This window comes from Salmo salar, chromosome ssa19 (assembly GCF_905237065.1).
Source record: "Salmo salar chromosome ssa19, Ssal_v3.1, whole genome shotgun sequence".
Taxonomy (NCBI): Eukaryota; Metazoa; Chordata; class Actinopteri; order Salmoniformes; family Salmonidae; genus Salmo; species Salmo salar.
This window is the reverse complement of record NC_059460.1, coordinates 77,888,023-77,902,342: the sequence shown is the minus strand read 5'-3', so window position 1 is coordinate 77,902,342 and position 14,320 is coordinate 77,888,023. Positions and strand designations below refer to the sequence as shown.

At 39.4% G+C, this 14,320-nt stretch overlaps 1 protein-coding gene and 1 long non-coding RNA gene across 6 annotated transcripts in view; one reads left to right on the top strand and one right to left on the bottom strand.

Annotated features, from left to right (window-relative positions):
- LOC123729037 (uncharacterized) overlaps window positions 1–14,320 on the top strand; it is a 48,708-nt gene that overhangs the window by 21,096 nt on the left and 13,292 nt on the right. The gene's annotated exons all lie outside the window — the stretch shown is intronic.
- The window catches only part of LOC106579619 (myelin-associated glycoprotein), a 29,074-nt gene that overhangs the window by 6,190 nt on the left and 8,564 nt on the right, over window positions 1–14,320 (bottom strand). The window contains exons 3-8 of one of the 5 annotated variants that reach the window (XM_045702762.1): window positions 10,519–10,905; window positions 10,090–10,395; window positions 9,687–9,953; window positions 9,130–9,223; window positions 8,962–9,022; window positions 8,085–8,801 (exon numbers count right to left, since the gene is read on the bottom strand). In XM_045702762.1, coding sequence (XP_045558718.1) covers window positions 8,742–8,801; window positions 8,962–9,022; window positions 9,130–9,223; window positions 9,687–9,953; window positions 10,090–10,395; window positions 10,519–10,905 — 1,175 coding nt within the window. In that variant the 3' untranslated portion in view covers window positions 8,085–8,741. Of the gene's footprint in view, window positions 1–687; window positions 763–991; window positions 1,104–8,084; window positions 8,802–8,961; window positions 9,023–9,129; window positions 9,224–9,686; window positions 9,954–10,089; window positions 10,396–10,518; window positions 10,906–14,320 lie in introns of those variants that run through there. The other 4 variants (XM_045702758.1, XM_045702760.1, XM_045702759.1 and 1 more) reach the window with 4 other exon arrangements.

The following is a 14,320-nucleotide window of genomic DNA, read 5'->3' as shown; positions in this document are numbered from 1 at the left end:
AAAAAGTAATTGCCCCCTTACACTCAATAACTGGTTGTTTCACCATTCCAAAACACACAATCAAGTCTACATAAAAAGTGATTAAAAGCAACAAATTTTAAGTTTTGGAATGGCATACTCAAAGTCCAGACCTTATCCCAAATGAGACATTGTGGCAGGACTTGAAACGAGCAGTTCATGCTTGAAAACCAACAAATGTCGCTGAGTTAAAGCAGTTCTGCATGGGAGAGTGGGCCAGAATTCCTCCACAGCAACGTGAGAGACTGATCAACAACTATAGGAAGTGTATGGTTGGTTGTCATTTCAGCTAAAGGAGGCACAACCAGTTATTGAGTGTTAGGGGGCAATTACCTTTTCACACAGGGGAATTGGTTGTTGCATAACTTTGTTTACGAAATAAATGAAATAACTATCTAATTGTTGTGTTATTTGTTTACTCATGTTCCATTTATCTAATATTAGCTTTTGATTGAGTGTCTGATAACATTCAGTATCAAAAATATGCAAAATACTTTTTCACAGCACTGTTTGAATCCAGCCTACTAAACTACACTAATCAGCAATTAACTGTACACTTCTCAACACAATTAAAAAACAGGAATATAGCGCATCCCATAAAATATCACGACTTGTGCTTACTCCTTTATGTCTGATTCATAACTAATTGTTGTTGTGTGGAAGACTCACCTGACATAAAGAGGCCAATGAGAAAAAACATGTTCTCAGGACAAGCCATGTGAGAACTCACACACTACTGATCACCTGAAACAGTACAAACATACACTTACTGGTAGAGTAGCTTAACTCACACAACACATTGTATTGAACCATCCCCATATCAATACACTATGTCTTTCAGTTGTGAAGCTAATACATGAACAAACAGCAGTACTTTAGAACATATTGAATCTCATTACTCATAATTAATTTCCTTTCATTTATTTTGAACTTTCAAATTAACAGAAAATATAGTGAAGAAGTCGATACTTGCCTTAGACGGTAACGTAAACTGTCGACAGTAGAGACTGTCACGTCCATAGTGTGTTCTGACAAATTAAAATGATGAAATTCATGTGGCACTTCTCACATCTTATCAGTGACGTACTTCCTAATAAGTGTATGAGACATTTTTTTCAAACAATACTTTAGTATTTAATGGCCCTTTCTCGGGGTAGGACAGGTCAGCAGCATTTTGAAACGGGCCCCCAAATCGCTAAGTCCACCCCCGACACATTGTTAAATAAAACAAATGAAACTTTCGGCATTATAACCATCTCCCTCTCCTCTATCTCCCAGGCCTGAATGGGAATGTGTGTGGGAAACATATAGTTAAATCATGAACCAAAATCCACTATTAATTTATTCAAGAGTTATATCTGTTAAATTCGAGTTTGATACAAAACATATGGTTGTCACATTATGTTTCAACATGAAAAACAGATTTGGTATGAAACAGAGTAACTGTAATTGTATCTGACTGATTCTCACACACCACTCAACTTCTCCTACACCAACTTCCTCTTTGAAGTCTATTTGCCAAGAAGAGCCTGGTGGGCTGGAAGCCCCAGAGACACTCTTTTCACTCAACTTTGATACGGAATTGACTTTTTTGTAGCAGTTTATGACAATTTATGTAGCAGGTTAGGAGAATTAACGTAGTATGTTAGGAGACTGAGGTTAAGGCTTCGGGCTCCCGAGTGGCGCAGCGGTCTAAGGCACTGCATCTCAGTGCTAGAGGATTCACTACAGTACCTGGTTTGAATCCAGGCTGCATCACATCCAACTGTGATTGGGAGTCCCGTAGGGAGGTGCAAAATTGGCCCAGCGTTGTCTGGGTTTGGCCTGGGTAGACCGTTGTTGTAAATAACAATTTGTTCTAAACTGACTTGCCTAGTTAAATAAAATAATTAAATAAAAATAGATTCGGTAAAAGGGATATAGTTAAGGAAAATGCTCTCCTAACCAGGTTTGGAAGACAGCATTTGCTACCCTGAGCTTACAGTGGCAAGAAAAATATGTGAACCCTTTGGAATTACCTGGATTTCTGCTTAAATTGGTCATAAAATTTGATCTGATCTTCATCTAAGTCAGACATAGACAAACACAGTGTGCTTAAACTAATAACAAACAAACAATTATACGTTTTCATGTCTTTATTGAACACACCGAGTAAACATTCACAGTGCAGGGTGGGAAAAGTTTGTGAACCTTTGGATTTCAAAACTGGTTTACCCTCCGTTGGAAGCAATAACCTCAACCAAACGTTTTCTGTAGTACTGAACTGTTTCAGCAATTTTGTTGTGATGCCTGGTGTGAACCGCTGTCTTGAGGTCATGCCACTGCATCGCAATCGGGTTGAGGTTAGGACTCTGACTGGGTCACTCCAGAAGGCGTATTTTCTTCTGTTGAAGCCATTCTGTTGCTGATTCACTTCTGTGTTTTGGGTTGTTATCCTGTTGCATCACCCAACTTCTGTTGACCTTCAATTGGCGGACAGATAGCCTTACATTCTGCTGCAAAAAGTCTTGATAAACTTGGGAATTCATTTTTCCATCAATGATAGCAAGCTGTCCAGGCCCTGTGGAAGCAAAGCAGACCCAAACCATGATGCTCCATCCACCATACTTTACAGTTGGGATGAGGTTTTGATGTTGGTGTGCTGTGCATTTTTTTCTCCACACATAGTGTTGTGTGTTCCTTCCAAACAACTCAACTTTAGTTTAATCTGTCCACAGAATATTTTGCCAGTAGCGCTGTGAAACATCCAGGTGCTCCTTTGTGAACTTCATATGTGCAGCAATGTTTGTTTTGGACAGCAGTGGCTTCTTCTGTGGTGTCCTCCCATGAACACCATTTTTGTTCAGTGTTTTACGTATCGTAGACTCGTCAACAGAGATGTTAGGTTGTTCCAAAGATTGCTGTAAGTCTATAGCTGACACTCTAGGATTCTCCTTAACCTCATTGAGCATTCTGTGCTGTGCTCTTGCAGTCATCTTTGCAGGACGGCCAGTCCTAGGGAGCAACAGTGCTGAACTTTCTCCATTTATAGACAATTTGTCTTAACGTGGACTAATGAACATCAAGGCTTTCAGAGATACGTTTTGTAACCCTTTCCAGATTTATGCAAGTCAACAATTCTTAATCTTAGGTCTTCTGAGGTCTCTTTTGTTCGAGGTATGGTTCACACCAGGCAATGCTTCTTGTGAATAGCAAACTCAAATTTTAAGAGTGTTTTGTATAGGGCAGGGCAACTCTAACCAACATCTTCAATCTCATTGAATGGACTCCAGGTTAGCTGACTCCTGACTCCAATTAGCTTTTGGAGAAGTCATTAGCCTTACTTTTTCCAACCTACACTGTGAATTTTTAAATTATGTATTTAATATAGTCAAGAAAAATATACTAATTTGTGTTATTAGTATAAGCACACTGTATTTGTCTATTGTTGTGACTCAGATGAAGATCACATTTTATGACAAATTTATACAGAAATCCATGTTATTTCGAAGGGTTCACATACATTTTCTTGCCACTGCACTTTCCTGAATTTCAACACATTTTGCCATGGTGCGGAGAGAAAAATTAGCAATTTTATAATGCTATTTTACACATTTTGTCATGAAGCTTTGGCAAAAAATGTAAGTTTTAAAGCTAACTTCCTGAAATTCTACACTTTTTGCCATGAAGCAGAGATTTATTTTGGTGTATTATAGCTCATCATGCTTGTGTTCACATTTTGCCATGAGGCTGAGACAAAGTGTTGCAGTGTTAAAGCTAATTTCCTACTATTCAAAACATTTTTCTATCATATGCTATCTGGGGCCGTTCAGTAGTCCGGCCCTGCTCCTAACCTGCTACCACAATCACTCCTTATTGAAGTGATGTGAAAAGAGAGTCCCGGGTACCACAGGAGAGAGCCAGCAACCTGCAGGGCCTGAGCGGCAAGGTGGAAATTGGCGCCCTCTTCGACGGTCAAGTCTAGGTGGGATAAAGCTTTTGTCAAATTAATTTGGCATTTTATCTAATCCTAACCCTTATCTGTACTTTAATCTAATTATCATAACCTTCTACGTTAATTATCCTAACCTGCTGCATAAATTCTCCTAAACTTGCTAGACATTTAAAAAACATTTTTTTTTACGAAAGCTGTATACCTTCTAGACAAAATCCTCTTCGACCTGCCCAAGGTCTTCTGGGAGAAGGAGACCCAGGAGCTGAGGGCGTACTTTACCTGGCAGGTGAGAGCTGACTTCCCCCAACAGGTAGAGGGAGAGCTGAAGGCTCTGGAGGACAGGGTCAGGAATTGAGAGGTGGAGGGACCAGATGATTCAGAGAGAGACGAGAGAAAGTATTGACTATTGGACATTATACTACGCTGATGCTGCAATATGGTGGGGATGGGGATATGGTGGGACTGACAAAAATGGGACTAACATTCTCATTTCAGATTTGTGGAAACTGATTTGCCTATATGTGGTTAGAATGTATGAAATGACGATTAAACAACGTGCCTGCATGCAGTTCAGGCTACCACTCACTGCCAATGGATTTATGAGTACTGTAGGTATGAGGTGATAGATCAGAATCTGTGTTCAACTGTATCTTACTGCTGTTTCCATGACATAAACTGACCATGTGAATCCAGGTGAAAGCTATGATCCCTTATTGAAGCCACTTGTTAAATCCACTTCAATCAGTGTAGATGAAGGGGAGGAGACAGGTTAAAGAAGGATTTTTAAGCCTTGAGACAATTGAAACATGGATTGTGTATGTGGGCCATTTAGAGGGTGTTTGGGCAAGACAATAAATGTAAGTGCCTTTGAACGAGGTGTGGTAGTAGGTGCCAGGCACACTGGTTTGTGACAAGAACTGCAACACTGCTGGGTTTTTTCACACAGTTTCCCATGTGTATCAAGAATGGTCCACCAACCAAAGGACATGCAGCCAACTTGACACAAGTGTGGGAAGCATTGGAGTCAACATGGACAACCATCCCTGTGGAACACTTTCGACACCTTGTAGAGTCCATGCCCCGATGAATTGAGGCTGTTCTGAAGGCAAAAGGGTGTGCAACTCAATTAATGTTTGGTATACTCAATGCCTCCAGAAAGTATTCATACCTCTTGACTTATTAAACATTTTGTTGTGTTACAACCTGAAATAAAAATGGATTAAAAATATTTATTTTCTCACCCATCTATACACAATGCCCCTTAATAACAAAGTGAAAATATGTTTTAGAAATGTTTGCAGATTAATTGAAAAGAAATACAGAAAACTCTAATTGACGTATGTATTCACACCCCTGAGTCAAAACATGTTAGAATCACATTTGGCAGTGATTACAGCTGTGAGTCTTTCTGGGTAAGTCTGTAAGAGCTTTCCTGGATTGTACAATATTTGTACATTATTCTTAAAAAAATGATTAAATCCCTGTCAAGTTGGTTGTTGATCATTGCTAGACGGCCATAACATGGTGCAGCCATCACCATGCTTGATAATATGAAGAGTGGTACTCAGTGATGTGTTGTGTTGGATTTGCCCCAAACATAACACTTTGCATTCTGGACATACAGTACATTTATTTTGCCACATTTTTTGCAGTATTACTTTAGTGCCTTATTGCAAACAGGATGCATGTTTTGGAATATGTTTATTTTGTACATGTTTCCTTCTTTTTAACCTCTGTCACAGGCGTCGAAATGAGTAGACCAAGGTGCAGTGTGGAAAATGTTCATCTTGTAATTTAATGAAAGAAATTAACACTTTACAAATTAAACAAAAAATGACAGCAGACAGTTCCGTCAGGTACTCACAACTAAACGGAAAACAACTACCCACAAACAACAAAGGAAAAACAGGCTGCCTAAGTATGGCTTCCAATCAGAGACAACCATAGACACCTGCCTCTGATTGGAAACCATACCCGGCCAAAACATAAAACACAGAATGCCCACCCACCTATCACACCCTGGCCTAGCTAAACAGAGAAAACACAGCTCTCCTAGGTCAGAGCGTGACAATCTGTCATTTAGGTTAGTATTGTGGAGTAACTACAAAATTGTTGATCCATCCTAAGTTTTCTGCTATCACAGCCATTAGCCTCTTGACGGTCGCCTAGGATAGGGGGCGCTACAGCGATTTTTGAAAAAAATTCGTGCCCATTTTAAACGGCCTCCTACTCAAACTCAGAAGCTAGGATATGCATATAATTAATACCTGTGGATAGAAAATACCCTAAAGTTTCTAAAACTGTTTGAATGGTGTCTGTGAGTATAACAGAACTCATATGGCAGTCAAAACCCCGAGACAGATCATAACAGGATGTGGAATTCTGAATTGCGGACTCAACTTCATCACTTTGCCTATAAATCACACCGTGGTTTGAGCCTTCTACTGTGAAAACTGACAGAATGAGAGTCTGTGGAACGTGGTCACATGGGGAGGGCCATCACCATTATGACGCCGGCGCCCCTGGCTACCCTCCCCTTTCAAAACGTTTTGAAAGACAATGCAATCGTCCCCCTTGAATGTTATTGGAGCTCTGGTTGAAAAAGGCCCTAAATATTTATGTTATACAACGTTTGACATGTTTGAACGAACTTAAATAAAATAAAAATCCATTTTGGTAAGAGAGGAGTCCCGCGCACGATGGTACTTTTGGTGCAGCCTTCAGAACGCGCTAACAACAACAAGCTATTGGGACATAAAGGATTAACTTTTTCGAACAAAAATACATTTGTTGTGGACCTGGGATCCCTGGAAGTGCCTTCTGATGAAGATAATCAAAGGTAAGGGATTATTGACAATAGTATACAAGACTAGATTTGATATGCGATTGTTCCAAGATGGCGCTGACCTGTATTGCTAGCCTATTTTTTCTGAGTATCGCATCCCCTTTTATCGCAAAGTGTGATTACCCAGTAAAGTTATTTTTAAATCTGGCATTGCAGGTGCTTTCAAGAGATGCTAATATATAAATCTTAGAATGAGAATATTACATTTTAAAAATGTTTTCGAATATTAATTTAGTAAATTGTAGCGCTGTTTCACCGGACGCATTTGAGGGAAAATAGTTACTCAACGTCACGCGCCGATGTAAAATGCTGTTTTTATATATAAATATGAACTTTATCGAACAAAAGAATGCATGTATTGTGTAACATGATGTCTTAGGAGTGTCATCTGATGAAGATTGTCAAAGGTTAGTGCTGCATTTAGCTGTTTTTTGGTTATTTGTGATGCATGTGGTTGGTCGGAAAATGGCTATGTGGCTACTTTTACGATATACTCCTCTAACATAATCTAATGTTTTGCTTTTGCTGTAAAGCCTTTTTGAAATCGGACAACGTGGTTCGATTCAGGAGAGGTGTATCTATAAAACGATATAAAATAGTCCTATATTTGAAAAAAATAAGTATTACATTTTGTTATGCTAATGGGGATGGGATTTTTCGCTGGATGTCCGTCCCGCCAGAGGTTAAACTGTGTAAATGTTTTAAAATCACCAGTGGACTCAAGGTGAGATCCCTGAGCGTTTTCCTTCCTCTCCGGCATCTGAGTTAGGAATTACGCCTGTATCTTTGTAGTGACTGGCTGTATTGATTCGCCATTAAACACTGTAATTAATAACATCCCTGAAAGGGATATTCAATATTTTTTTTTTTTACCCATCTACCAATAGGTGCTCTTCTTTATGAGGCATTGGAAAACCTCCCCAGTCTTTGTGGTTAAATCTGTTTGAAACACACTGCTCGACTGAGGGACCTTACAGATAATTGTACGTGTGGGGTACAGAGATGAAGTAGTCATTCACTATTATTGCACACACAGTGAGTCCATGCAACTTATTATGTGACTTGTTAAGCAAATCTTTACTCCTGAACTTATTCATGATTGTCATAAGAAAGGGGTTGAATACATATTGACTCAAGATATTTCATCTTTTAATTTTATTTTTTAATTCAAAACATCATTCCACATTAATGGGTATTGTGTGTAGGCCAGTGAAAAATCTAAATGTAATCAATTTGAATGAAATATGTAAAATAATGGACCAATAAGACCAAAAGATTACATGGAAATTGAATGTAAATGTTTTAATTACAGTGTAATTAATAAACAACCTTAAATTCAGCCTCAGGTGTTTCTTTGATTTAACACTCAACATAAAAACTGACACAATAACTTCAAAATAGATATAAACTGAAAATAGATGATATTGTCATTCTGGGAACTGCACAATAGATGATGAGAAACAGTGACTAGTAGATTTTAACACCATTCTGCCGTCACGTAGACTTACTTCACCAACTTCCTGTCTTGCATCAGACCACTGTCTGTCTAACTGTGTCTTCTCTCCTCAGTCATCATTGACTTTATATGGTCTTAAACTGCCTTCAGTTGGCTAGTTGAACTCAGCAGTTCCTCTATACTGGAACCCATTAAACAGATGCTCTGTGAACTCATCACTCAAAATAAATGGTCCAAAATAAAGAGTAGCCTACATCATCGTATCACCATTATAGTAACAGTTAAACACTTTTCATCCCAGCAAATTCTACAAATATGCAGATAATCAAAGAGAACACAATTATAAATGTAACAAAAGTATCAATATAAAATGAATGCACAATGACAATACTGTACATAAAAACACTTAATACTCATTGGCGAAATACATAAAATGCACCTCTTTTATTGACTTGTGCATTAAGCCCATCTAAGTAGTTAAGTGGTGGTTACTGGTTCCCTCTACCGACCGTGGCCTGGTTAAAGCATACTGTCCCAGCCGGGGAGTTCTGTGGAGAGAACACAGAGAAAGGAACAGGTGTCAGGACCGACACTTCAGAAGAATAATGACTTCATAGTTACAGTTGGTTACACAACACAGTATTCATTCAATTCTTCCTTAAATGCACATTCTAGATGGGTTTTAAAAGTTGAGTCTAACATTCCCACCTGTCCCTGTGAACGGTCTGTCATGTCAAACCCACTGGGGAGTCTAGATGTTCTCCTCCTCCTGGAAGACAAGAATAAAGGTATTTTGACATCATTTAGGTTTTCATATACAAAAGCACAAACAGCATGATAAATATGTTTGCATTGAGGATGGGAATATCTTTTTACCATGCAAAGAATACGATCAGGCTGAAAAGGAAAAGCAACCCCAAGGTTTTTCCTACAATCTCAAAAACCTTTGGGTTAACAGGCTCTTCTTGCCCTGTAAATAAAACACATATTATGGTCATCAGTTCCACAGAGAGGAAACATTTTGCACATTGTCTAACATTACAAATTAAACATATACTGTAGATGTACAGATGTAAGATCTTAATTATCCAGTATGGTTGCAGCGAAATAATCCTGCAGCAAAAGGATTTGAACGTTTACTCCGTAATGTTGTTCCATTGGTGGTTAGGCTATTAGCTGGACAAAATAAGGCTACATGAAAAGTGCAATACCATTAATATAACCATGTTTTAGTGCAGGTTTTTGGTGAATTTATGTAAATCACAAAGCTTATCTGCATTTACCACAATGCAATAAACTTCTCAGCAACAAAATAGTGATCAAATTAAGATCCTACAGCCGTATCATACCTAGATACATATATCTCTTCTACATCTATCTATATCTATATTATTCTTAATGTTGTGCCATATTGAATGTGCCAATGCTTCTACCTTGAATAGCCAGCCTCACTTCCTTTGACTTGCCACAGCCGTGACTATTTCTTGCTTCACAGTAGTACAGTCCTCCATCACCAGCAGTCACATTGAGGGAGTAACTCTGTCCAGATGCTACCTGTGTTGTTTTACCCCCACTGATCTGGAACCAGGTGAAGTTTGTCACAGGAGGGTTGGCTGTACTGCTGCAGGTCAGATTAACACAGCTGTCCACTAATACTGGATCAGCTGGACTGATGGAGGCTGAGGTGTCCTTAGGAGAGACTGAGGGAGAGGGGTTCATTTAGAATGTATCTGGATATGGTATATTGAATAGTCTCATTAAAACCACTCTATTACAATCATCAGTGAAAACATGATAGAATGATCTATTCTACAGGAACCGGTGACTAAATCTTACATGAAACGTTAAGCATCATGTTATGTTCAGCTGTCTTGTTGCTTGTCCCTACTGGGTAGACTGCAGTGCAAGTGATGTTCTTCTCATGATGAAGGTATGACAGAGTGAAGGTCACCGTGGAGAGAACTGATTTGGTTTGGTCTGGATTCTCCTGCAGTTGGTTCTCAGTTGTGAACTGTGTTGGGAGAGTCCATGTCAGCTCAGGGGGGTGTTCGGGACAGGGAGCGACAGCAGAGCAGCTCAAACTGACAGGGTTCCCTTCCTTCAGCTCACCGTAGACCGTAAAGATGGGACTGGAAGGCAAATCTGTAATACATTGAAGATAGATATTTTACACTAATAGTTAAACTGTCCACTTGTTCTACTCTTGTCTTTGATGAAAGGAAAAACTGGGGAAAAAAGTTGGTTAAAAGTTAAATTGTCTCTTACCTCTGACAACTATATCAACAGACTTTCCAATGTCTGTTACACGGAATGGTTGCCTCTCAATCCTGAAGTAGTATCTATTAGTGTAACTGGTGGTTACATTGAAGAAGACTGTGGTGCAGTTCTTCTGGGACATGTTTCCAGTTATCTTCCCTTGATATCTGTTGACCGTCTCACTACTGTTAAATATCACATTGTCCGGACGCACATCAAAGTATGGTATATCTTTCATCCACACTCCAGAGGTTAGTATTGTGCTGTTAAATTTATACTTATGTTTGTCAGGAATATCAAATGAACATGGGATTTGCACACAGGAGCCAGTCAGTACATCCAGTCTATCTGGCATTGTGGCGATCAAATCTTGTTGACCAAAGCAGGCCAAAACACCTGCAACATAAAAGACAACATCAGGGAAGTTCTGATATATTTTCAGTTCAGTCTAGTGATATGTTTTAACCCTAGATGAATGACAGGGGCTGCTTTTTGGAGGCAACTGCACAGCCATCTTGTTACTCCTCCTCCATTGTAAAACAGGTTTTGGAAGCTATAAAAATGCATTTATTAATGTCTACATTCTTTTTTGACAAGTATATTCTATTACAGACACCTTAATGCATACTTTAAAATTATATTTTGTGACCGGCAACACTTCCTTCAACAGAGATACACTTGCCTTGCTCCAGCCAATGATTGTATCTTGCATCTCACTGAACTGGTATTATCCAATAACTAATTAACCTTTGAGTCAGACTTTTTCCTTCAAATTCGGGGTGTAGCCATGGGCTCCCCCTTTGCCCCCAACTATGCAAACCTGTATGTGGGCAATTTGAGGAAGCAATCATTTACAAAACAGAGACACACCCCCTACTTTCTAAAATCATCTCATGGAAGAGATACATAGATGTCTTTGTGCTCTGGGAAGGAAGTCTGCAGGAACTTAATGAATTTCAAACTCCTCTAAACGAGAGCTCTGAATATCTCAAATTCACCATGCAGACTGATGAGAGAAAAATAAACTACCTGGACATATGGATCATCAAAGAGAATGATGCCTTACATACAGACTTGTACACACAGCCAGCAGACCTCAATACCCTCTTACGTGCGGATAGTATGCATCCCCTTCCCCTCAGGAATGGTCTATCAAATAAAGCCAGTTATGCAGGGTTAAACGAATCTGTTGCCAACACTCAGATTTTGACAGCAATGCTAAGAAAATGAAAAATAAATTCAAAATCAGAGGCTACAAGGAAAAAAGTATTGATGCTGCAATAATGAAAATATCTCAAAAACCAAGAGAGGATTTGCTAAAAAGTTAACCAAAGAAGAAAAACAACACAACAGTCTTTTGCACTACGTACACCAAGTGTTCAGAGAAAATCAAAGCAATCTTGAAAAAGCACTGGAATATTCTACAATCAGACAAAAAAAATGCACACCTCTTCAAGGAATCCCCACTGTTGGTCTATAAGTGTGGTCACAATATTGGGGATAGCTTAGTGAGATCGGACCTGCCCCCTGAGCCCACTCAGACACTCTTGACACCCATTCCATATGGGAACTACAAAAGTGGCTCATGCTCACAGTGCAATAGAACTACAAAAACATCCTTCTTCAGACACCCACATACAGGTGGAAAAATCCCTGTTAGGGGTATGATCTCTTGCAAGACAAATGGAGAAATCTATCTCATCACATGTTCATGTGGGAAAGCCAACGCATTACAAACAAAACAACAATTAAAACAATGCATAGCTGTAAGAACACTGATTATCTAGTAGCAGCTCACTTTGTTGAAGCTAACTATCCCATCTCCTCCCTCAAATACACAGGTATTGAGCATGTTTCTCTTCCAAGGAGAGGAGTTAACATGGAGATCCTACTCCTACAGAGGAGAGGAGGTAACATGGAGATCCTACGACTACAGAGGAGAGGAGGTAACATGGAGATCCTACTACTACAGAGGAGAGGAGGTAACATGGAGATCCTACTACTACAGAGGAGAGGAGGTAACATGGAGATCCTACTACTACAGAGGAGAGGAGGTAACATGGAGATCCTACTACAACAGAGGAGAGGAGGTAACATGGAGATCCTACTACTACAGAGGAGAGGAGGTAACATGGAGATCCTACTACTACAGAGGAGAGGAGGTAACATGGAGATCCTACTACTACAGAGGAGAGGAGGTAACATGGAGATCCTACTACTACAGAGGAGAGGAGGTAACATGGAGATCCTACTACTACAGAGGAGAGGAGGTAACATGGAGATCCTACGACTACAGAGGAGAGGAGGTAACATGGAGATCCTACTACTACAGAGGAGAGGAGGTAACATGGAGATCCTACTACTACAGAGGAGAGGAGGTAACATGGAGATCCTACTACTACAGAGGAGAGGAGGTAACATGGAGATCCTACTACTACAGAGGAGAGGAGGTAACATGGAGATCCTACTACAACAGAGGAGAGGAGGTAACATGGAGATCCTACTACTACAGAGGAGAGGAGGTAACATGGAGATCCTACTACTACAGAGGAGAGGAGGTAACATGGAGATCCTACTACTACAGAGGAGAGGAGGTAACATGGAGATCCTACTACTACAGAGGAGAGGAGGTAACATGGAGATCCTACTACTACAGAGGAGAGGAGGTAACATGGAGATCCTACGACTACAGAGGAGAGGAGGTAACATGGAGATCCTACTACTACAGAGGAGAGGAGGTAACATGGAGATCCTACTACTACAGAGGAGAGGAGGTAACATGGAGATCCTACTACTACAGAGGAGAGGAGGTAACATGGAGATCCTACTACTACAGAGGAGAGGAGGTAACATGGAGATCCTACTACTACAGAGGAGAGGAGGTAACATGGAGATCCTACTACTACAGAGGAGAGGAGGTAACATGGAGATCCTACTACTACAGAGGAGAGGAGGTAACATGGAGATCCTACTACAACAGAGGAGAGGAGGTAACATGGAGATCCTACTACAACAGAGGAGAGGAGGTAACATGGAGATCCTACTACTACAGAGGAGAGGAGGTAACATGGAGATCCTACTACTACAGAGGAGAGGAGGTAACATGGAGATCCTACTACAACAGAGGGAGGACTACTGGATTTCCTATTTAAAAACATTATAGTTATATTATAGTCTTATAAATGAATATATTCTTTCTACAGCCTTTCAGCATAGATGATGATGCTATTTATGCATTATGGATGAACCAAAAGATTACAATGTAACAACATTTAATGAAATTGGAAACAATTAAATATATGTGAAATTAAATTAAACAATAAAGTATGTTGATGCTAATCTTATACTAATGTTAATGATAACAATACGCTAATATATTCAATATGCTGTAAACTATTATTTTAACAGTTTTACTCAATTCATTCTAATTAACTTCATAACTATGATACACCCCTCACTATTGCCATTGGTTGCACTAGCTGCACTGTATGTCTACATAACCTGGTTCAAACATTCATGACATTACCCTGAAGAAGGCACAGTGATGCCGAAACGTTGGTGTTTAACCCAATGAATTAGTGGGAGATTATATACATAGAGTGTTCAACTCTCTTTGATTTTATAGCTTACAGTGTATTCACCGTTAGTCAGAACCTCTACAATAAGTAATTTTCTCTGAGTGTGCCCCAGCTCATGCTTTTTATATGACCTGAACATAACAAATAAAATAAAAAACATGTAAAGATATTAAAATATGTTTTTTTATAGAGTACTAACTATTCTGTCTCTTCTAAAACAAAATACTTAAATA